At 63.1% G+C, this 22,565-nt stretch overlaps 1 protein-coding gene across 8 annotated transcripts in view; it reads left to right on the top strand.

The window, feature by feature from the left end:
* The window catches only part of RALGDS (ral guanine nucleotide dissociation stimulator), a 44,056-nt gene extending 22,051 nt beyond the window's left edge, over positions 1-22,005 (top strand). The window contains exons 1-18 of one of the 8 annotated variants that reach the window (XM_032418505.1): positions 43-239; positions 9,049-9,159; positions 10,298-10,491; positions 10,726-10,785; positions 11,605-11,798; positions 12,041-12,414; positions 13,151-13,366; positions 13,654-13,757; positions 14,126-14,210; positions 15,171-15,239; positions 15,685-15,771; positions 16,322-16,354; positions 16,684-16,805; positions 16,968-17,063; positions 17,295-17,496; positions 17,660-17,899; positions 18,970-19,084; positions 20,749-22,005. In XM_032418505.1, the coding sequence (XP_032274396.1) occupies positions 57-239; positions 9,049-9,159; positions 10,298-10,491; positions 10,726-10,785; positions 11,605-11,798; positions 12,041-12,414; positions 13,151-13,366; positions 13,654-13,757; positions 14,126-14,210; positions 15,171-15,239; positions 15,685-15,771; positions 16,322-16,354; positions 16,684-16,805; positions 16,968-17,063; positions 17,295-17,496; positions 17,660-17,899; positions 18,970-19,084; positions 20,749-20,924 (2,661 nt within the window). In that variant the 5' untranslated portion in view covers positions 43-56 and the 3' untranslated portion in view covers positions 20,925-22,005. Of the gene's footprint in view, positions 1-42; positions 240-9,048; positions 9,160-10,297; positions 10,492-10,686; positions 10,786-11,604; positions 11,814-12,040; positions 12,415-13,150; positions 13,367-13,653; positions 13,758-14,125; positions 14,211-15,170; positions 15,240-15,684; positions 15,772-16,321; positions 16,355-16,683; positions 16,806-16,967; positions 17,064-17,294; positions 17,497-17,659; positions 17,900-18,969; positions 19,085-20,748 lie in introns of those variants that run through there. The other 7 variants (XM_032418503.1, XM_032418502.1, XM_032418501.1 and 4 more) reach the window with 7 other exon arrangements.
* Positions 22,006-22,565: the final 560 nt, after the last annotated feature.

Below are 22,565 nucleotides of genomic sequence, written 5' to 3'. Positions count from 1 at the left end.
CGCGCCGCCCCGGGTCCCACGGCCCGGCCGGCCGCCCGCGCGCCTGCGAGCCGTCCATGGTGCAGCGCATGTGGGCCGAGGCGGCCGGGCCTGCGGGCGCCGCCGAGCCGCTGTTTCCGGGCTCTCGGCGGAGTCGCAGCGTGTGGGACGCCGTGCGCCTGGAGGTGGGCGGCCCCGACAGCTGCCCGGTGGTGCTGCACAGCTTCACGCAGCTCGACCCCGACCTGCCGCGCCTGGAGGTGGGTGAGCCGGACGGGGAGGGAAGTCGCGCTCCTCGCGCCGAGCCCGGGGGCAGCAAGGCGGGCGTGGGGGGCGGCCGCACAAACGGCCCAAACGTTTGGGGACCGGAGCCGGGACTTCGTGCCCCTCTCTGTATCTGTCCCGGTGCCTGGCCCCACGGAGCCGAGCTGTGCCGGCCCCGCGCCCCTGCAGCCCAGGTAGACCTGGTCCCGCGGGCTGTCACTGTTTACGTCTGCGAACTTTTGACAGCAGGGGCTGGGCCGCAGTTCATCGCCTGCCCGGGGCCTGCACCCGCCGTCAGGCTTCGCAGTGCCCGTGGCGAGCTAGTCGCTGGTCAGGGTGGCAAGCTCTTCCTGGGGCAGCTGGCACCACGGGGGCCTTCCAGGCGGTACCCCTTGCGGGCAGACGTGAATCCGATGTTCGGGGCTGCCCAGAGAAGGGAGGTGGAGGGCACACAGGCAGGCTTCCAACCTGTGCAGCTAGGTGTCCAGGCAGGGAGGTTGAGGGAAGGGCCTCTCAGGCCGAGGGGGTGACTCATTTCTGCTTGATCAGAAAATATGCAGACACCCTGAATTCATAAGGATTTGAAAGGATTCAGAAAAGGGGGGTGTGCCTGTCACAAATAGGGCTGGGGATAACTAGGTGAGGGCCGGGTCTCGTTTCTGGTGTGCTCCGGGCAGTGGGGCCCAGTGGGTCATGGGGTCACAGTGGGTTGGGGGGTGCCCTCCCCCTCCCATCTGACTGTGCACCTGACTGCGGCAGAGGTGACGGAATCCAGGGTTGGGCCGCGTTCTGTCTGGGCATGGGGCCTGGACAGAGGCCATCTCTGGGTCCAGAGGCTACAGTGCACATCTAAGCCAAGCCAGAGCCTTGACGGTGAAGTCTGAGCCCCTGATGGTTAGGTAATCCCACCCCCCTTGGTGACCCCTCCCCTTCCATCACTTTAGGCCACAGTACCTTGTAATTGCTGGAGATTGCCAGCCTGGATCTTGTGCCTCTGTGTAGCCCCAGTGCCTAGACAGGGCCTAGATGTCTCTATGTCCCCATGCCCTGTGCGGGGGGGGGGGGGGGGGGGGGGGGGGGGGTGGAGATGAGGCGTGGCGGGAGCTCGGTGGGGGAACTGTGGGCCTGGGAGATTCCTCCTGAGCTTGGCGGGTGGCAGGGCCAGGCGAGTTCTCCAACCCTCATCCACCCACAGCTCCAGTCTTTGGCGGCTGGAGCGACCCCCAGGGAGGGTGGGGGTGGGAGGCCTGACACCAGCCCAGTACTCATCTGACTTTCATTATGTCTGGCAGCGGCTTGGGCTTTGTGTGCTGGGAGGGTCTGGCCTGCGTGCTCACAGGGGCCGGGCAGGTTCCTGGCCTGGGTGGGGCGGGCCTTTGCTGCTTCTCTTCCTCCCTCTCGGTCTATCTGCATCCCAGAGGAATTGAGCCCTACCCCTGCCCAGGGTTCTGCCTTCCCTCCATCTCCCCCTCCCCCCTTTCCCTCCCCCTCTCCAGCTCCCTCTCTCCCTGCTGCTCTCCCTCACCAGGCCTCAGCACTGAGATCCAGGCCATGGCCGCTATTTAGAAATCAAAGGGGAAGCTTCTGGCTAGGGCAGGAAAACCAGGGTCCTGGCAGGAGAGGAGGCCACTGCCGGAAACCAAACACAATGACCATTTACCATGGGCCGAGCGGGGGGGGGGGGGGGGGGGCGGGGAAGTCCCTGTCCCTCCTGCCAACACACCCCCACCCCCCATCCTGGAGCTGATTTCCTGGTCTCTGCCGCGTTCCAGAGCCAAAGCGGCCCTGCTCGGGGTCCCTGTCCTCTCTGGAAACCTCCAGGCAGTTTCTGCCTGCCCTACCCCGTCCCCTTTCCTTACCACACCTCAACCCAGCCCTTCCCTCTCTGAGCTGGGCATCAGATGTCCTTGCACATCTGGGCATCCTCTCATCATCTTGATCCTAAGCCAGGTCACTGCTGACCCAGCTCAGCCCGAGGGGTTCTGTGCTTTCTGTGAGTCACCTGGCCCATGCCCTCATCTGTGGGCAGGCCACCGCCTTGGCCAGGCAGGGGGACATCTCAGTCTGCAGCACCTACTGGCTGCAGGCACCAGGCCCTCACTCCAGCTGCCTTCGCCCACACCTGCAGAGTAGTTGTCAGCCCCACTTTAGAGCAGACGGCAGGTCAGAGAAGTGGAGTCCCTGATCTCAGTGTACGCACAGCTAAGAAGGATGTGCAGCCAGGGTTTGAATGGGGGCCATTCTTTATTGGGCGCCTACTGTATGCAGGAGCCCGCTGCAAGGATCCGAGGAGGATAGGGCAGAGCTTACTGTTGAGGCAATTATAAGTGCATGGGGCAGGGGTGTGGGCAGTGGAGCTGTCGGGGGAACAGGACCAGGCCCAGGCAGCCCAGAAGCCCCCCGTCAGGTGAGGGGTAGCGAGGCAAAAGTCCTCTGGGCCAGAGGACACTGGGAAGAGCTTCTAGGAAGGAGCAAGCCCACAGCTGGACCCCAAAGGTTTAAAAACAGCCAACAGGAGCCAGCACTTCGTGGGAGGCCTTGTGCTAAGGAATTTGCATGCATTTTTGTCTCTTTGCTGTCAGGATTGCCCATTTAACCGACGAATCACCTGAGGCACTAGAGGTTAGATTGCACAAACTCACCGAGCTAGTAAGTGGCAGAGCCGGGATTCTGACCCCCACCGTGTGACCCTGTGACCGCAAGGCCTGAGCACAGTCTGGGTGGAATGGAATGAGGAGGGCTTCTCTGTTCTTCAGGCAGAAATAAATAGGAGAGTCCGCGCCCCCCCCCCCCAGCCTCCTCCCTCCTTCCTGGTTGTCTGGTCTCTTGATCACACTTCGTGCTGCTCTTCAGTTTAAGCTCTAGGGCTCATTTGCCTTTGACACTGGAGGCCTTAGGAGCATAGCCTTTGGCGGGGGGGGGGGGGGGGGGGGGGGTCTTTATCTGTCTGCACTCCGTAATCTGTGAGGAGGGCCTCTTAGCTCACTCCAGGCTGCAGGGCCTGTGGAGTTCAGGAGGGGACTGGCTGCCTGCCACCTGTTGGGCCCCCACGGACCCTGGGGTTCCCCTCTTGCTTGACTCCTCAGGGATCCCAGTAGAAGAGGAAGGGGGGCCAGGCTGGCTGGTACTGGGCCCTCCTTCCTTCTGTAGGTGGGAGACATTTAAGCATGCCAAGCTGTCTCCCGGGAGCAGCAGGGACAGTGGGACTCAGCCTTGGGTGGCCGCTCACAGGCAGGGCTTGGTTGGATCCTCCACCTAGAAGTCGGACGTGTGTTTCCAGGCCGTCTTCATGGCTCGTAGAAGGAGTTGGAGTAATTACACACTGGCCCTGGGCAGCCTCTGAGCAAGCCAGTGGGGGTGCTTTCAGGACACTGTGCCCAGGAGTCGAGGACGGGCTCCCAGGGGTGCTGGCCGGCTGCCCAGACGGCTCCCAGGGCATGGCACCGCGCTGTGGCCACCCTGTCCCGGGCTTGGGCTCCCAGCCTCCTGGGCTCAGAAACGCATTGTTCCTGGACACACAGCTCTAGCGAAGCGGCTCTCCCCGCTCCCATTCTGAGGGCATGAGAGCTGGAACCTGCAGCCTAGTGCAGGAGGAACAGGTCTTTGAGCAGTCCCAGTCCTGCATCCCTGGCGGCCGGCCCACAGCTGCGAGGGAGCAGAGGCTAGCTAGAAGCTTGCTTGGTGAGCAGGGCAGGGGCAAGGGGCTCAAGGGCCTGCTTGTGGGAGCTCTGGGGTGTGGTTGTTGCCTCTGCACTCTGGGGAACGGGGAACGGCAGCCACACCTGGAGCCGTAGTGTTCTTTGAATCAAGGGGCGGGGTCACACACACTGGGCAAGAGCTGGAGAGGGGAGAGAGCTGCGGGGGAATGCCGGCTTGGCCCCTTGCAGCCCCAGACCAGCGCCCACTCCTGGAGCCTCGGTTATCCTCATCTGTAAAATGGACCTGATACCAGTTCCTCCCCTAGGGTTCAGGTGAGGACTGAGTGGGACCGGCAGCCTGACAGGCGGTCCCCACAGTGCCTGGCACAGTGTCCCAGCCAGACAGGTGGCGGCTGCCGTGATTGCGTTTTCTGACAAGGTGCCAGGGGAGTGCCCGTGCCCCGGGCTCTGGGGTTATGCCGCCCACCGCCCGGCACAGGTGGCATGGTGATTCTCAGGCCCAGTTCCCGTAGCTGGTCTCTTGGCCCCGCCCTCCCCAACCAGCGGAGTCACCCGAGGAAGGCCTTCCCGTCTCTGGCCTCTGCTCTGAGCCTGTGCGTGCGGCAGCCAGGCCTAGATGGGAGGTTCGTGGACCAAGGTTAAAATCCCTGCCCTGCTGCCACTTCCTGGCTCCTCCCTCACCCATCAAGTGAGGTGTTGGGAGGATTAAATGTGATGAGTGTGTAAAAAGCCCGGCCCCCAGGAAGTGCCCACAGACATCGGACTCTGTGGTTGGTGGTGGACGCTTGGTTGTGGCTCTTGGGGCTGGACCTTCCACTGGCCCTGCCCTGCACCCCCTTTGGGACCAGGCCACCCTCCTCCTCAGCTGTCACCAGCTACACTCCCTGAAAGCTTGACGTGGGGTGGCCTGCTAGCCTGATAGCCAGGAGCCGGCCTTGGATGGACAAGAGGACAGGCGGTGGGCAGGGCCAGCGTGGAGGTCCCTAAGCCCCGCCCCACCTGGGGCATCCTTCTTTCCTTCTCTTTACATGCTGATGGGTAACTGGGCTCAGGCTGGTGGGGAGGGTTCTTGGGGACGGCCTCTTTGGGGGCTGGGCGAGGCTGGTCCCCAAACTCCTGGGGTCACTGGGGGGTCTGGGGTCACTGAGCTCCCTGGTTGCCCTGGCAAGCTGGCAGGTCCCAGGCCCAGGCTCCCTCTATGGGCTGCAATGCCTGGGGCTACGAGTGTGGCCCACCCCTGTCCAGGGCTGACCTGGGGTCCCCACTTGGTCCTATCTATGTCCTCGGCCTCAGGGTACAGGACACCCACCAGAGGGTGGGGGCGGGGCCCTGCTGCACACCAGGAGGCTTTTTCATCTCCCCTACTTGTTGGAGCTTATGGTCTAAGAGATGAACCAGGACTTGGGACTCGAGAAGTCCTGGGTTCTTTCCTTGGCCCAGACCTGCTGCCCCGGGCCTTGGTCTCCACTCTGCAAATGTTTGCGGATGCCTCGTTTAAACTGTCCCAGGAACCTGGGATCCCAGGAGGGCTGATCAGGCCCTCTGGTCCATCTCCCGTTGCGGCTCCTGCATGTGAGCAAAAGGCCAAGAAGTCGGAAAGCTGTGGGGCTGGCTCGGGCAGTTTTAGGACTCCAGCCCTCTCCTTGGCGGCCCGTCTGGAGACTCCCACAGGGCGCCTCAGGGTTTCCCCACTAGGTGTCTGTGGTCGGCAGGTGGTGCCCAGCTTTGTTCCCGTTTCCGGGGCCCTCTCACATGCCAGGTGCTGGGTGCCTTCTCCAGACCCCCATTGTGGCCCCGGAGAGAGCTGCTGCTCTTCTCCCCATTTCACGGATGAGCTCACTGAGGCCAGGGGCACAGAGGCTTGGCAAAGCTGGAAGTCAGAGCCCTTCAGGAAAGACGGTGTCCTGGGGTCTGGTGGGCCCTGGGGAGGGGCCTCATGTGCCCGGGGCTGCAGGGTGCTGACCAATGTCCAGGTGAGGGCCTGGGGTGGCGTCTGTGACTCCATGGCCCTGGGTGGCAGGCTCAGCAAGGTACAGTAAGGACCCCATCTCATGGATGCGCATGCACTGTGGTCGGAGCCACCCCCGCCCTGCCCGAGTGGGACCGGTTCTCCACACGTGACCCGAAGAGTGCAAGCCCGAGCCCTTCTTCTCTGTGTGCCTCAGCCCTGGACCAGGTCTCCGTAGGAGGAGCCAGTCTGTGGAGGAGGCCCCTGGGGGTCTGGAGGCCCCTTACGGCCCCTCGTTGTAGCTTCCACGGGAAATATACACCCCAGGGGAGCAGAGGGGTGATGAGAATGAAGGTGCATCTCCAGCATGAGCTGCCTTCCCGGAGAGATGGCAGGGCTGGGGAAAAGCCAGCAGGGCCCCTTGGGTCTATCCCAGAATAGGGGATGGGATGGGCCCTGGCGACCCCATTAGTCTCCCTTGAGGGAACGGGGCCTGGCCTGCAGTCACTTGGGGACAGGCATCCTGCTGGGCTGTCACCCTGAGAAGGCTGATCAGGTGACACCCAAGCCGTTTCTCCTTCTTGTCCCTGGGGCTCTGGGCTGCACTCAGAGGGACAGCGGGGTGTGGGGCACAGAGGTGCCCGTTGTGCAGGCCTCTGCTTACCAGGGCCTGGGGGGGCACCGCTCCACCCTCACTCCCCTGACCCAAGCCGCAGGAGGCCAGGCAGCATGTGCAAGGCCCAGCTGCCAACTGGGTCCCAGGGCCCTGGGGACGTTGGCCCCCCAAGGGCACAGCCATCCCTGTGGCGTCCTGTTCCCTAGAAGTCAGCCGAGCACCACCCTGCCCTGCAGAGTCCCCCCCTCCCAGGACATCTGCTGTTTGGTAGGCCACTCCCATCCTCCCCCAGGAGCCCCCCCCCCCCCCCCCCCCCCCCCCCGGCCCCTTGCCAGAGCACCACCCGCGTGGGCCTGCGTGCGCTCCGCTCTGCCCGTCCTTCCGCAGAGGGTCCTGGGGGGCAGATGCCAGGCCGTTGGCTCCTTTCCTTCTCTGTCCCTGGAAGGGGGTAGGAGCAGGAAACAAATCCCACTCTGGCACTTTCTGCCCCGGACGCAGGGCAGATTGCTTTAGAGCCTGCCCGTCTGCCATCTCTGGGAAGGTGGTTTACAGGGCGCGTGCACTCAGCTCTGAGGGTCTGCTTTTGTTCCTGCCGCAGCGGGCGGTGGCGTGAATGAGCCAGAGCAGCTCCCCATCTGTGTGACAGGGCGGTGACTCCCCCACCCCCACCCCAGTCCCAGCCAGTGTGGCTCCCGGCCTCCCGCCCCGCGCCCCCCCCCCCCCCGCCGTCCCCCCACCGGCTGGCAGAAGGGGGCCCCTGGGGGGTGGGGGCGGGGCTTGGGGACCATGTGATGCGCAGGCCAGCTGCTCTGCCAGCTAGGCCCAAGCTCTCTGTGGGAAGGGGGGGACCGCTCTCTGGACCTGCCAGGGGATGGCCACTGCCTGCCCGCAGCCCCCCACCCCCACCCGCCATGGCCAGCCTGACCGAGAGGCCTTGACGGAGCCCCACTGGGGGCCAGGTGCTGTGTGGAGTTCAAGTGCGGGGCCCTCTGGCGGGGCCGGTCCTGCGCGGGGCCTCCAGATCACTGCCCGCAACCCGGGTGTTCCTCCCCTGGGCCACACGTGGCTAAAATAGCCCTGGAGAAGGCCGGGCCCTTCCAGCCCAGGCTCGGCCTCTGCGGGAAATAGCCTGGGACTCCTGAGGACTTGCCAGGGTGGTGGGGCCCCCGTCTGCAGCCTGTCTCCTCTGAGGGCTCTTCCAGGCGGGGGAGGGAAAGTGAGCATATGTCTCAGCTTTTCTGCTTCAGGAGGAGTCTCCCCAGCTCGGTAGAGGGGCTGGACCTCCGCAGGCCTGGGTCGTTGGAGGGGTGTGGGTGTGGGAGGTGCCGCTCAGGGGGACCTGTGCCTGTGGGTTCCCTGCTAACTTCCCAGAAACAGGCTGGCTCTCTCTCTGGAGAGAATGTGATGGCAGCGGCTTCCCCCTTGGTCCAGTGCGCAGCGTGGGAGGGCGGCCACAGGTCAAAGGAAGTGGCCTTCCAGAGGGCAGCTGGCCTCCCGCGGCGCACAGGGGTGGGAGGAGGTGAGAGGCCCTGGCACCCTGTCGCTGACCTCGGGGGTGCAGCAGAGGCCCGGCTAAGGCCGAGGGCTTCAGGGAAGGCTGTGGGTGGGCCGAGTCAGCACTTTTGCCTGGGTCTTCCATAAGCTCCACACCCACCTTGGGTTAGGGCAGTGACCCGCGGTCCCGGCTGCTGTTGTGGACCGTTGATTGATGGTCCTGGGCCAGCTGGCACCTCCCAGCTCCTCCCTAAGCCCTCAGAGGCCCCCGCCCCACTGCAGGCTCCCCCTTCCCTGGACAGGCTGAAGCCCGAGCCGATGTGGCTAAGCGGCCTTAGCCAGCCAGGGCCAGCCTGCCCAGTGGGAGGGGTCGCTGCCGCCTAAAACAAGGGCCTTTCCTTTCTGCTCTGGGTCCAGGCAGCAGCCAGACGATCGCCCTTCCTGTCCCCTGTGAAACCCCAGTCTGCCCAGATGTCTGCACGGTCACCGTTTGCACCCTGTCCCCATGCATGGGATGCCAGACAGGGAACCGGGAACTCCTCTGTTGCCCAAGAAGGCACAAGGGCATGAATGAGCAGAAAGGGAAGGAAGTGGCCTCGGATGTGGCCGCCGGGGATGCCCTACACCTGCCCCCGACCCATGATGCTGACCCCAGGGCTGGGCCAGGAGGAGCTACCCATGCCTGCTGGGTCAGCTGGGGTGGGGGCAGGAAGGGCCGGGGAGAGATGAGGAGGGCCTTGGGGTTCCTGGGGCTGCCATTTACCCACAGTGGCGCCCTTCCCTCAGCCTCCGCGTACTCATCTGAGACATGACCGAAAAACAGTACCCTTCTTGGGGCAGGGGGAGTGATCCCGCCTGGGCGTGAGCAGGTTGCTGGGGGCTTCGGGAGCCTGGAGGGCTGGTCTTGTTCATACCTAGCTGGTGGCTGATGGGGTGGGAAGGGGAGGGCTGGGGGCAGCGTCCACCTGCCCCGACATGACTCCTGAGCCCTCGAGCTGTTGGCCCATTTCATCCTGGCCTGGGGACCAGAAGGCTCGTGGGGGCAGCCCCTGACACCCCCGCCCGGTGGCCGGGCACTGTCTCCGCAGAGCTGCACGCAGGAGATCGGTGAGGAGCTGGTCAACGGGGTCATCTACTCCATCTCCCTGCGAAAGGTGCAGGCGCATCACGGCACCAACAAGGGCCAGCGCTGGCTTGGGGTGAGTGCAGCCGCGGGGCCTCCACCCCCGGGACCCTGAGAAGGCCCTGGGTTCCAGACTCTCTGGCCGCTCTGTTGGGCTCCCTCCCATGGCCTTCCTGCATAAGGGCCCCACAGTCCCGCTGCCAAAGGAACCTGGGCCTCCACGCCCTCCCCGCTGCTTCAGAGGCTTGGCCAGGAGCAAGGTCACTCTGCACAGCGGTGCCCGGGACGCTCAGTCTGTGAGCGTCCGACTCTTGATTTGGGCTCAGGTCATGATCTCAGGGTCGTGAGATCCAGCCCTGCATCGGCCCTGCACTGTGTGTGGAGCCTGCTTAAGATTCTCTCTCTCCCTCTCCCTCGGCCCCTCCTGTGCACGTGCATGCGCTCTCTCTCTCTTAAAAAAAAAAAGTCATTCTGCACGTATCTGCATAAACATCAAAAAAGACACTTTTCTACTGTTTCCACTTCATATTGGGCCCCAGGTGATTTTGTATTTTGCCCCAGTCTGTCTGGTTTTAGCTCCTGCCCCCCCCCCACCCCCCCATCTCAGGTAGCCCGCAGCCCCTCCTTCCACACCTGCAAGCCTTCCATGTCCCCACGCCTGGAAGGGCTAGTTTCTCCCCAAAGGCGGGGGAGGCTCAGGCTCCTCTACAATTTGCTGTGCCCTGGAGCACAGCCACGTGATCCCTCCGGGTCAGAGGTCGGGCCTGACTCGGCTACATAACATTCCAGAAGGGAGGCCGGTTGTCACGGTTGTCGCGGTGATTCAGCTCTTCAGTGGTGATTCAGCTCTTCAGTGCCATGGGCCTGGGCTCCATTCCTTGCTGTAGCCGTTTCCCCGGTGATGCACGGAACACCCATGGCTCTTCCCTGCCCAGAAGGAGCCTCTGTCTTCTCGTCTCTAGAATGGGCACGTTTTGCCAGGGCGCCTGGGGGTAATGCTCTTCCTCCTCCAGCCAACAGACTGACCCGGAAGGGTTGTGTCTGCATTTTTCGTCACTCCCCATCTCAAATTCTGCTTCTAAAGCTGAGCTGGTTTCTCGGCTGGGGACACGTGTGTCTCCTCTGCGGCCACACATCACCGCGCACTAGGGACTTCATCTGAGCCCCAGTCCCCCCCGCCGCTGACCACGCACCCCTCCTTCATCCCACCCCAGTGTGAAAACGAGGCCGCCCTGAACCTGTATGAGACCTGCAAGGTGCGCACGGTAAAGGCAGGCACGCTGGAGAAGCTGGTGGAGCACCTGGTGCCTGCCTTCCAGGGCAGCGATCTCTCCTATGTCACCATCTTCCTGTGCACCTACCGAGCCTTCACCACCACCCAGCAGGTCCTGGACCTGCTGTTCAAAAGGTGAGCAGGGCCCCTCTCCTGCCCAGCGTCCCTGCTCGCCTCCAGGCTGTGTGTCTCGGGCGTGGCACTTCCCCTCTCTGAGGTGAAGCCCCTTCTAGACGTTTTGCATAACTCAGGGAACAGGGCAGACAAATCTCCCTGCCCTCCTGGGCTTCCGCTCTAGTCGGGGGTCCGCCGGTAACCCTAGACTCATAGCAGGTACGGTAGACGTGACGCCCTCACGGCCTCCTCTAGATACGGATGCATCCTCCCTTACTCTGATGACGACGGCGGACCCCAGGACCAGTTAAAAAAGTGAGTGGACTTTGAGTCTGATGGGAGGGTCCCCTGTCTCCGAGGTGGGGGACATCTGGGGCTTTGGTGGGGCTGGGGGTGCTGGGCAGAGCCCTGGCTCCCCCGCGTCTGTCATGGCTGCTGGAGGGCGGTGGGGTGGGGGCCTCCTGCAGGAGGACAGGAGCCAGACAGCTGAGGCTGCGGGCCCGGGGCCTAGGGAGCAGAGGGGACGCTGGGGGCCCCGCCTGCCCTGACCCGATCCGGGGGCCACCAGCTCACACAGGGACCTCACACTGGGTCCCCCGGGCCAGCTGCACGTGGGGCCTGGACAGGCCGGGCAGCCGTCCCCGAGAATAGTGTCGGTGAGGAGACCCCACGTGCCTGCAAGGGAGTCAGGCAGCCGTCGGAGCAGGGGCTGGGGGCCGAGGGGCCGAGAGAGCCCAGGCGGGCTGAGCTGAGGGACACTGCCCGTTCCCTCCTCCCTCACAGACTTCTGCAGCTCCTCTGTGTGCCCCAGGGCCGGGACAGAGCAGACACTGCACCCCCTCCCCACCCTCCTGGAGTTTCCGGTGCAGCAGGAGGGACCCCAGACAGACAGAGGAGTGGGGCAGGCTCCCCTGAGGAAGGCAGGGGTGCTCACACCAGTGATGGAGGGCTCCCTCCCGTGGAGACTGCCGGCCCCCCGCACCTGCTGGCCACACCTGCCCCTGCCTGGCTGGCCGGTGCGGGTGGGCTGGGGGGGCCTGGCCTCTGGATGGAGCATCCCCAGGGCTGCCCCAGGGGGCCGTGTGGAAGGGCAGGCCAGGCCACTGACTTTGCTTCCTGCCCGCCTGCCTCCAGGGCCATCTCCTCCATTCTGGGCACCTGGCTGGACCAGTACTCGGAGGACTTCTGTCAGCCCCCAGATTTTCCCTGCCTCAAGCAGCTGGTGGCCTATGTGCAGCTCAACATGCCCGGTTCCGACCTGGAGCGCCGTGCCCACCTTCTGCTGGCCCAGCTGGAGCTCGCAGAGCCCACAGAGGCCGAGCCCGAGGGTGAGAAGACCGGAGGTGGGTGCCTGTGGGTGTGTGGGGACGGGTCGGGGCTGGCCCACAGGGAGGAGCCCCCAGAGGCTGGTGTGGGGCCAGGAGCAACGACTGGGCTCAGAGCGCCCAGCGGGTGGACGGCAGTCGGGGAGACATCCTGGGGAGGGCTCCTTCCTGGCTGCGGCTTCTCTGGGAGGCCCTGGGCGGGGCTCTCTCTTCAAAGGCACATGAAAACTTCTCTCCTCCTATAGCTTTGTCGCCTGCTCCAGCTCCAGCACCAGTTCTAAAAACAGCTCCAGAACTAGAGCCAGCTTTAGCACCAACTCTCCTGCCCACTCCAGAGCCAGACGCGGCTCCAGAACCAGCTCCAGAGCCAGACGCGGCTCCAGAACCAGCTCCAGAGCCAGACGCGGCTCCAGAACCAGCTCCAGAGCCAGACGCGGCTCCAGAACCAGCTCCAGAGCCAGAGCCGTCTCTGTCACGAGCGCTAGAGCTGGAGACAGCTCCAGCACCTGAGCCTCCCTGGCCTGCACCTGTGGCTGCAGAAAATGGCCTGAATGAGAAGCCTCACCTCTTGGCCTTCCCTCCCGACCTGGTGGCAGAGCAGTTTACCCTGATGGATGCGGTGAGCACTGTCCCCAGCAGGGCGGGGCAGGGGTGCACCTTCCTCTGGCCTCTGGTCCGTTCCCTGCCATTCCCCGTCCAGAGCTGATGTCCTGGTCCATATCCCAGTTCCACCAGGACTCACTGTGGGCTCTCCGGACTGTGGACGTAGAGATGGGACCCTCCCCACCCCAGTCCTCTGCACAGCGACTGTGGATTACAGGAGGCGGGACAGTTGAAGGCTGGGTGGGGCCTGGGGGAGTGGAGCTTCCTGAGGTACGTCCAGCTCCAGGGGTCGGCCCCCCAACCTGCCAGGAGGCCTCACCAGCCTTAGCACTTACTAGGTACCTGCTGCGTACTAGAGCTTATGGCAGGCAGCAGAGCCCATAGGGGTGGCACCCACAGCGAGCGTGCCTCTGGATGGGGGCAGACCTGAGGCCCGATGGGGGAGCTGGAAGTGCTGCCTGGCAGGCACAGCTGGGAGCCACCTTCTGGTGCTGAGAGTTAGTGAGGATGCGCTGCTAAAATGCCAGACTCTCTTTGCTGCGTTGTGTCGTCCCGGGTCACTCATGTGCCGGGCACGCACGGTGGGCAGAGGACAAAGCCCAGAGTCGCTCACGCACCCCAGCCCTGCGAGGCTCAAGCCACAGCCTCAGCTTCCTGAGCTCAGCTCTGACCAGGGGCCCTGCCTGGGACTAGGGGACCGTGGATGCTGAGCTGGGGTGTGGCAGAGCTGGTGACACTCCCCCGACCCCCAGGAGCTGTTCAAGAAGGTGGTGCCCTACCACTGTCTGGGCTGCATCTGGTCCCAGCGGGACAAGAAGGGCAAGGAGCACCTGGCTCCCACCGTCCGTGCCACGGTCACCCAGTTCAACAGCGTGGCCAACTGCGTCATCACCACCTGCCTGGGGGACCGGAGTGTGACGGCCCGGGACAGGGCCAGGGTGGTGGAGCACTGGATCGAGGTGGCCAGGGTACGCCTCCGAGGGGCCCTGGGGAACCCCTGTCTCACTTCATCTGCCCTCGGGGTGGCGATTTGTGGTTCTAGGCCCCGCAGAGACCGCAGGCCCTTCCCAGGGGAACCTGGTATCCTGCTGCCCGGATGCTCACTCCCCCGGAACTTCCTCCTGTGGGTTGAGCTCAGATCCTCCTCTCGGGAGTGCTGCTTACCCGGGCTCCGCAGGCAGCCGTCTCCCCCAGGACGTGAGGTCCCAGCCACGGGGACTGCAGCCACACCTCAGCCCTTCTGTTCCTCCCCCAGGAGTGCCGCGTCCTCAAGAACTTCTCGTCACTCTACGCTATCCTGTCAGCCCTGCAGAGTAACTCCATTCACCGGCTGAAGAAGACGTGGGAAGAAGTTTCCAGGTGGGCCGGCCTCTCTTGGCAGGAGCTCCAGGGGGGGACCCGGGACCTTCCAGGAGGCAGCGAATCCTGGGCCAGGCCTGCTGGCGGGGCCTCCGAGGGTCCATTGGCCTTAGGCCAGCAGTTCTGCCTTAGGACTCAGTTTCCCTATCTGTCAGCTACTAGATTGAGCCACACTGGAGATTTTCCCGTGTTTACTGGGCAGCCACCCACACAGAGCTCCCCTGGGAGCCGCAGAACGCTGAGGGCCCAGCAGGACCCTATGTGAAAACCACCCATCCGGGCAGTTCAGGGTCTTGGGCTCTAAAATAAAATGGATTAGCACGCACATCCGTGTGTGCCATTCCCAAGTCTGTCCGTCCTTCCCGCAGGGACAGCTTCCGAATCTTTCAGAAGCTGTCGGAGATCTTCTCAGATGAGAACAACTATTCGCTGAGCAGAGAGCTGCTCATCAAGGTAAAGCCGGGACAGAGGAGGGAGGTTCTCAGTGAGTTTCTTTGGAAAAATTCCAGTCCCATCTTGTCTGGACTCTGGGGAGAGTGGGATCTTTTTGGTCCATGGCCGGTGGGGGGGCAGTTTGGGGAACAGGAGGCCCTGGTAATGGGATGGTGTGGGAGCAGCTGGGGCGTTCCAGAAGGGATGGGTGAGCTGGCAGGATTAGCAGGTCTCCTGCCTCCTCCAGGCTGGTGGGTGGATGGGGCCAGGGGTGCGGGGCCCCTTCTGTCTGCACTGAGCTCCAGGGGAGAGCCCCCTGCCTGCCTAGGGACGGGGTACCGCAGGGGGAGCAGAGGCCACATCCCAAAGGGGCTGCCCAGCCTTGGGTCCAAATGAGCAGACCCAGGAGGCGGCTCTGGGTGCACTGGGGGGTTCCTCACTCTGCCCGGGGCCAGACGCCACAAATGGATCCCAGGGAGTCTTGTTGGGCTCTCGCCATGGGGCCTCAAATTCGCCAGACCACCAGTTAGCGGGAGCAGGTCTCCAGTCGGGAGGGAGGAGCCCACTCTCCTCTGAGTCCTTCTGGGACCTCGGGCGAGTCACTGCCCCTCTCAGAAAATGGAGGAATGATGAGCCTAGGGTCCCTCTGGGCTCATGACGCATGGGGAGGCAGCGAGGTGCAGGGAGAAAGGGAATGTGCGTGAGTTTTGTGCAGAGCCCCCACCCCGGAGTGGGCGAGGGTGACAGGAACAGGCATGGGATGTTGAGTCCCTGGAGACCCCCAGGAGGCGGGTGTCGTGCTCACCTGCACTTCCCAGACGAGGAAACAGGCTCAGAGAGGCCAGGCTGTTGGCCCCCATTCCCACAACCAGGGAGCCCTGGAGCGTTTGTACCGGTGACCAAGGCCCAAGGTCAGGTCTGCTGGAGGGGAAGCTGGGGAGGAGAGGAAGGTCTCACTGACCCTGTCTTCAACCCTGGCAGGAGGGGACTTCCAAGTTTGCCACCCTGGAGATGAACCCCAAGAGAGCTCAGAAGCGGCCAAAGGAGACGGTGAGTGTGCCCGAGGCCTGCGAGAGGCAGGGGACAGGCCTCCCAGGGAGCACGGGGGGGTCGCCCCCAGCCCTTCCCCACTCTCCCTGCTGCAGTACGTGACCTGCCACGTAGACCTGAGCTCCTCTGGGCCTGGGCAGGGACGTGCCCTGACCAGCTGCTGTCGTGACGGTGCTGGTTACAGCCACCAGAGCAAGGGCCTGGGAGAGCCAGGCTCGGGGTGGGTTTAGGGGTGGGGAGGGTCCAGGAACCACAGAACTTCGGTGATTTACCAAATACCAGGCCTGGAAGGTGACTGGGGGAGTTTGGAGTCCGTGGCCGCTAGGAGGGAGTCTGGGGGAGACAGCTGAAGGTCCCCGAGCTGCTCTGAGCGGGAGGCTGGGGTGGAGGCTGAGGCTGAGGGGAGCCTTGGTTCTGGCTCATCAGCCCCACCCCCATGCCACAGGGTGTCATCCAGGGCACCGTTCCATACCTGGGCACGTTCCTCACAGACCTGGTGATGCTGGACACCGCCATGAAAGACTATCTGTATGTGAGTGAGCCCCGGGGACCCGGCCGGGGTGGGAGCGGGGCTGGGGTCCTGGAGCCCCAGAGGAAGACGCCCCTCACTGAGCCCTGAGCTCTCAGCGCTCGGCGCACCTCATCTGAGAGCCCCCAGCCGCCCCCGTGGGCCAGGGCACCTGGCCATCTCACCAGGGAGTAAAGAGCTAGGTGCCCAGCTGGTGAGGCCTAGAGCTGTGGGAGGCTTTGGCCCAGTGGCACGCAGCCCTCCCTCAGTGGCCATGGGCAGAGAGGGGCCGGCCCTCCAAGGTCAGGTGCGGGGTGGCCAGGCTGGGCCTTCCTGCCCCAGGCCTCAGGCTCTCCTTCTGTCCCCAGAGGGTTGGGCAAGAAGTTCCTTGAGGCTCTGCCAGCCCCCCACCCCTGCCCGGCAGCTCCCAGATCCTAGGACCCACCCAAAGCCCGGGTGCGTGTGCCCACCTGCCCCCTGGTGTGTGCTGTTGGGAGTGCAGCCTGAGAGGGGCTGAGGGGCGGTCATGGGCAGGGGGACACTATCTGATGGTGGCTGGCCGTTTGCCTTCCAGGGGAGACTGATCAACTTCGAGAAGAGGAGGAAGGTGAGCCACTGCAGTCCGTACGTGTTGGCGGGGGGTGTGGAAATCAGAGAGCCATCCGGATAGACCGCTTGGCTGCATCCCGCTTCCTGTTACATTCATGGGGAGAGTCGGGTACACAGAGGAGGGGGGACCTCTCCCACTGGAGGATGGGTGCAGGAGACCAGAATCAGGGACGACTTCCTGGGAGGGGCTGTTTGGACCCAGCTCTGAGAAGGGGTGGGCCTGGGCAGGAGTAGAGAGTAGAAGGGGACCCAGAGACCCTGGGCCCCGGGGCCATGCCCAGCACCCCATCCATGCCAGCACCGTCCTGCCCTTCCCTCTGGCCCCAGGAATTCGAAGTGATCGCCCAGATCAAGCTGCTCCAGTCAGCATGCAACAATTACAGCATCGCCCCTGAGGAGCACTTTGGGGCCTGGTTCCGGGCCATGGAGCGGCTCAGCGAGACGGAGAGGTGAGCCTGCGCAGGAATTGGGTGCAGCTTGGGCGGGCTGTGCTGTGGGATCTTGGGCAGCACTGGACTGACTCTGGGCATCTGGACCCGCGCTGCCAGGCAGACTGCGGGAGGGAAACTGGGTGTGCATCCCCTTAGCCTCACAGCACCTCTGTCCCGTAGCTACAACCTATCGTGCGAGCTGGAGCCCCCCTCCGAGTCGGCCAGCAACACCCTCAAGGCCAAGAAGAACACGGCCATTGTCAAGCGCTGGAGCGAGTGAGTGCCCGGGCTGGCAGGATGGGCTCCCTCCCGGCTTCGGGAAGCCTCGGGCTGGGTGTGTCTCTGTGAAATAGGGTGATCCTAAATCGATCGCTCCCGAAGCAGGGACAAATGTGGGACTGGTGATCGACCGCGCACTTGGCACAGAGCCTAGAATGTGGAGTGGAGGGGGCAGGGGTGGGATGTGTCCCGGGGAGGCCCCCCCGATGAGCTGATCCCTCCATGTAGCCGCCAGGTCCCCAGCACGGAGCTCAGTACGAGCGGCAGCTCCCACTCCAAGTCCTGTGACCAGCTCAGGTGCGGCCCCTACCTCAGCAGCGGGGACATCGCCGACGCCCTCAGCGTCCACTCAGCCGGCTCGTCCAGCTCCGACGTGGAGGAGATCAACATGAGCTTTGTCCCAGAGTCCCCCGACGGTCAGGAAAAAAAGGTGACTGCCACACCCCTTCTCCTCAATGGCTCTTCCCCGGGCCCAGGTCCCCAGTCCCCCCCACGAGTGGCCAGGAAGCCCCAGCTCGTACACAGAACTCCTCGGACCCCCCCCCGGTGCCGAGCACTGGCCTGGGCTCCTGCTGATCGTGCCGTCCCCGCAGTTCTGGGAGTCGACCTCCCAGTCGTCCCCGGAGACCTCCGGCATCAGCTCGGCCTCCAGCACGTCCTCCTCGTCGGCCTCCACCACGCCCGTGGCCGCCGCACGCACCCACAAGCGCTCCGTGTCCGGGGTCTGCAGCTACAGCTGCTCGCGGCCGCTCTACAACCAGCAGGTGGGCGACCGCTGCATCGTCCGCGTCAGCCTGGACGTGGACAACGGCAACATGTACAAGAGCATCCTGGTGAGCCGCCGGCCCGTGCCCGCGGGCCTCGGGCTGACCTGCCGGGGGTCGGGAGGGACAGACGGTCAGCGGGGACAATTGAGAAGCGTCCCTGCAGACCGAAGGCCAGGGAGGGCTTCGCAGAGGAGGCGCCTGAGGGGAGGCAGGGAGGCAGGGAGGCCCGGCAGTTGGAGGAGCAACAAGAGGCCTGAGATCAGGGGCTCAGGGGCTCGTTCTGGATCTCCTCGGAGGAAGACAGGAGCTGCCAGTGGTTGGAGCAGAGGGCGGGCAGCGGGGACTTCTCCGCGGGGCGGGGCTGGGGCCAGGAGGCGCAGGGAAGCCGGTGAGGGGGCAGTGACCGCGCCAGGCGGGGGCCGTGGAGGCGGCCAGCAGTGTCAGACCGTGGATGTCGTTCAGGGCGAGATCAAGCCAAGGGGATTCGTCTCCAGACGCTGTGTGTCTGGGGGGCTGGGGGGGACTCACGTTCCAGAACTCACCCTGCGGAGGAGCCGTTTGTCCTTCCCACCAGGAACTAGCTTGACTGTCATTAACAGTCACCTGTATGACCCCACGTCCAGGGCCTGTCTGCACTGTGGCCTCTGGGGTTGAGGCAAGAGGGGTCGGCCTGTGCTGACCACCACTGCAGCCCCCAGCCAATGCAGGCCTGGCACGGAGGCGGCCCCTGGGCGTCTGGCCAGCTCCTCTCTTCCCTCCAGGGCTGGGACTAGACGCCGTCTCTTCCCTGGGTTCACTGATCCCATTGTCCTGCAGGGGTAGGATCAAGGGGAGCAGCCCCCAGGAGCGGGCAGGTTTCCGAGGTGGCATGGGAGGAGATGGCAGGCTTGTAGGAGAATTGGGGGGGGCAGGAACAATTGGGAAAAGCCCCCCATCACTGCATGGAGGCCTCCCGGGGCAGGACGAGGTGGAGAGGCCCCGCACAGACCCAGCACCCAGGCCCAGCACCCAGCCAGAAGCTGAGCTTTTGTATGCAGTGTGAAGCAACTCCAAGGGTCCCTGGGGCTACACTCCCGGGGGGAGAGGGGGCTTCTCCAGGCCCCTCGCCCTGACGGTCTGCCCCTTCCCCGATCTAGGTAACCAGCCAAGATAAGGCTCCAGCCGTAATCCGCAAGGCCATGGACAAACACAACCTGGATGAGGATGAGCCAGATGACTATGAGCTAGTGCAGGTTATTTCAGACGATCGAAGTAAGTCAGGGACCAGGTGGGCGGGCTGTGGGGAAGCAGCACCACACCCCAGCCCCAGGCCCACACCCCAGCCCCAGGCTCTGGGCCTGCGTTCCCAAAACACAGGGCTGGGGCGGTGGGGGTGGGCGGCCTTGTGCAGATGCTGCCCGGCCCTGGGGCGGCCTCCTCACTGGCCCCTGGCATGTGCGTGCCCTTGGCTGGATGTGAACAGGCTGTGGGAGACCTAGGTCAAAGCTAGCAGCGCCAAGGAGTGAAGGGAAAAGGCTTTTCTTCTGGGGCCAGGCAGCCAGATGGCCCAGCCGAGGGGCCGTTCACAGGGGCGCCCTGGCTGAGATGGGAAATGTGTGCTTCAGAAAGAATCGTGCCTGCTGTGGACCTGAGCCTCAAATATGTTAAAATCCACGCACATGTGACGTCTTCGTCCGCTGGGGCTGCCGTAACACACCACCGCGGGCTGGGGGGCTGATAGACGACTGAGATTTATCGCTCACAGTTCTGGAGGCTGCAAGTGCACGATGAGGGTGCCGGCTCGGTCAGGTTCCAGTGAGGGCCCTCCTCCGGGTGGCAGACAGCTGCCTTCTCCTTGTGCCCTCACGTGGCGGAAGGGGCGAGGGGCTTCTTTTATAAAGCGGCAGTCCCATTCCTGAGGCTCCACTCCCACAGCGTTATCACGGCCCAAGGCCCCATCACTTTGGGCATGCGGATTCCCACACGAATTTTGGGGGACACGAACATTCAGACCATAGCAGACACTAAGCACAGGCTATGAGGGGCCCAGCTCGGTGCATGGGAGCTGGGAAAGCGACAGAACCCAGAGCTGGCGTTCTCTAGGAGCCGGAAAGCAGGGTTGGAAAGCTTGGGCACGGCCCTTACCTCGTCGTCTGCCAATTCCTCATCCCCACAAGGGAGATAAGGAACTAAGGGCTAATCCATACATACATCTAGAGACGTGGAGCTCTGTTCCTTCCCATGAGCTGCCAGGCGTTAACCCAGACAATTCATAGTGACTACCAGCATCCCCAGAAGTTGTTTCCTGAGCTCTTTCTCACCTTCTTGCACCGTTTTGTTGGGGGGGGGGGGAACAGGGCAGGTGCAACCCCCATCTTACAGGACAGGAGGACTGAGGCCGAGGGCAGGGTAGGGAAGGTGAGGCAGGGGCAGGAAGCTCAGTGGGTCTAGACTGTAGCAGGCTCCTGTCCACAGCAGACGGGGGAGAGGAGGAGCCACCCAGGGGGGCATGGATTCCCCCCTGGAACCTGGCACAGAAGCCCTGGGGCAAGGCCTGCCCTTTGCTAGGCCCCCAACCTTGGTCCTGAGTAGGGCAGGACTTAGGGGAAGTGTTCTGGAGTCTAGAAAGCTTCTTCCAGCTTGAGATCATCGTCAGTGAAGTCAGCAAGAGAGGGATGGATGGCCCTTTGCCAACTCCGGACTGAGGTGGGGATCTGTGGAGTCAGAGTCTCTTTAAACAAGGGTCATTGGATTTCCTGAGCGCCCAGCGGTCTCCTCGGCAGGTGTCATTCAGAGGGGTCATCGGTATTCCTGAGGTTGGATTGGGGGTCTCAGGTCTTCGGCTCAGGCCTGCCCTAGGGGGGCCCTCAAGTGGTGGATGTTCCGTGAGGCCCCTGTAAGCATCGCTGACCCTCTCTCCGCCCCTCTCCCACCAGAGCTGAAGATCCCTGACAACGCCAACGTGTTCTACGCCATGAACTCAACTGCCAACTATGACTTTGTCCTAAAGAAACGGACCTTCACGAAAGGGGCAAAGGTCAGGCATGGCGCCAGCTCAACTCTTCCTCGCATGAAGCAGAAGGGACTCAAGATTGCTAAGGGCATCTTCTGATTAGTCCCTAGCACTGGCCGGCCACAGAACCGCTCTGTCAGGGGCTGGCTGGCGGGATAACCAAGCACTTAGAGACTCCAGTGGCCCAGGCCAGGCGGGCGCCATTTGCCTGACCTGCCAGCTCAGGCCACCCCCAGACTCCAGTTTCACCCTAAACCTCTCCTACTGCCGGGATTGACGCCTACTGTTTGCTAGGCTGACCTGGCCTCCCGTGGACCACTCGCTGCCTTAGGTGCCTTCCACTCTCTGGAACCAGAGGACTAGCTGACTTCTGCCAAGGAGCGCTGCCAATGGGCATGGAGCCCTGCATGCCGCTGGGCACTGCCCTCTGTGCACTTCCCTCATGCCTGCTCAGGTGTGGGTCACTGCCACCTGTGCCCATGGGCACCCCAGGGCACCCACTCATCCACTGGGTCTGACCACTGCACTTCTCTCCTCATGCCCACGGGCATCGGCCTGTGCCCTTCTCGGGTCCTGGGCCCTCTTTCCACCATGCTAGCCTTTCCCAGGCTGCACCAAAGATTCCACCATCAGGGCCAACAGAGCGAGGGAGTCTCACCCCTCCCCCGCCCAACCCCCCCCCCCCAGGAGAGGAGGGGGACCCTTTTCACAGATCACACTCTTCACCCGGTGAGTGAGGACGGTCTCAGCGGAGCCCCATTGCCACTGAATCTCATGACACTGCAAGTACCATTCACCACTGCGCCCTGGGCTTCACGAGACCACACGAGACGGGGGTTAGTGGGAAAGGAGAATTGGGGGAAAGGGGAGGGGTGTTGAATATTTGTATAAAAGGCAAAAACAAAACAAAAAAAGTTTACCAGTTGGGGAGGGGCAATATTTATTTGTTGTAAATAGCAAATGCTAGACTTGAATATTATATTAAAATCCAGTTTCTACTATAGCTTGGGAGTTGTGGTTTCGTTCTTTCACTTCCTTTGCTATTTAAATGAGATGCAGATTCTCACTTTCCGGGTTCAAATAGGAAATCTTGCATTGTTACCGGTTTATTTGTACACAGGAGAAGCAAGAAGAGCCGGCCACCCTTCTCTGGCTCGCTTAAGGAAACATGCAAGCCTATCTTTCACAGAGCAGATGCTTGCCTCAGTGTCATTTAAGTGGGCACTGAGCTGGCTCAGCCCCCCAGCACCCCTGGGATTTGAGGTTGGAGGTGCTTTCACAGGGCACAGCAGCAAGCCCTGAAACTTGGGTCTTTAAAAATAACATTTGTGGGGTACCTGGGTGGCTCAGTCAGTTAAGCATCTGCCTTTGGCTCAGGTCATGATCTCAGGGTCCTGGTCAGCGGAGAGTCTGCTTCTCCCTCTCCCTGTGCCCCTCCCCACTGCCCGTGCTCTCTCTCTCTCATAAATAAAATGTTTTAAAAATAAAAACATTGGTGAGGGAAAATTATGGAATAAGAAGCTCCAGGGTCAGTCTCTCCATGGAGACCATTAGGCTAGGGAGAAAATGATCAGAATGAACCATCTGGGGACTCTGGAACCTCATCCAACACAACAGCCAGGGGAGTGCTTGATGACAAACAGAGCTGTGGGACTTCAGCAGTTAAGGGGATCTCTGCCAGGCCTCAACCTGACCAAGGCAGCAGGACAGAAGCTTCTGTCCCTGAACAAGGAATATGCA

This window comes from Phoca vitulina, unplaced genomic scaffold, assembly GCF_004348235.1.
Source record: "Phoca vitulina isolate PV1807 unplaced genomic scaffold, GSC_HSeal_1.0 scaffold21, whole genome shotgun sequence".
Classification (NCBI taxonomy): domain Eukaryota; kingdom Metazoa; phylum Chordata; class Mammalia; order Carnivora; family Phocidae; genus Phoca; species Phoca vitulina.
This window is presented reverse-complemented; position numbering and strand designations above follow the sequence as displayed.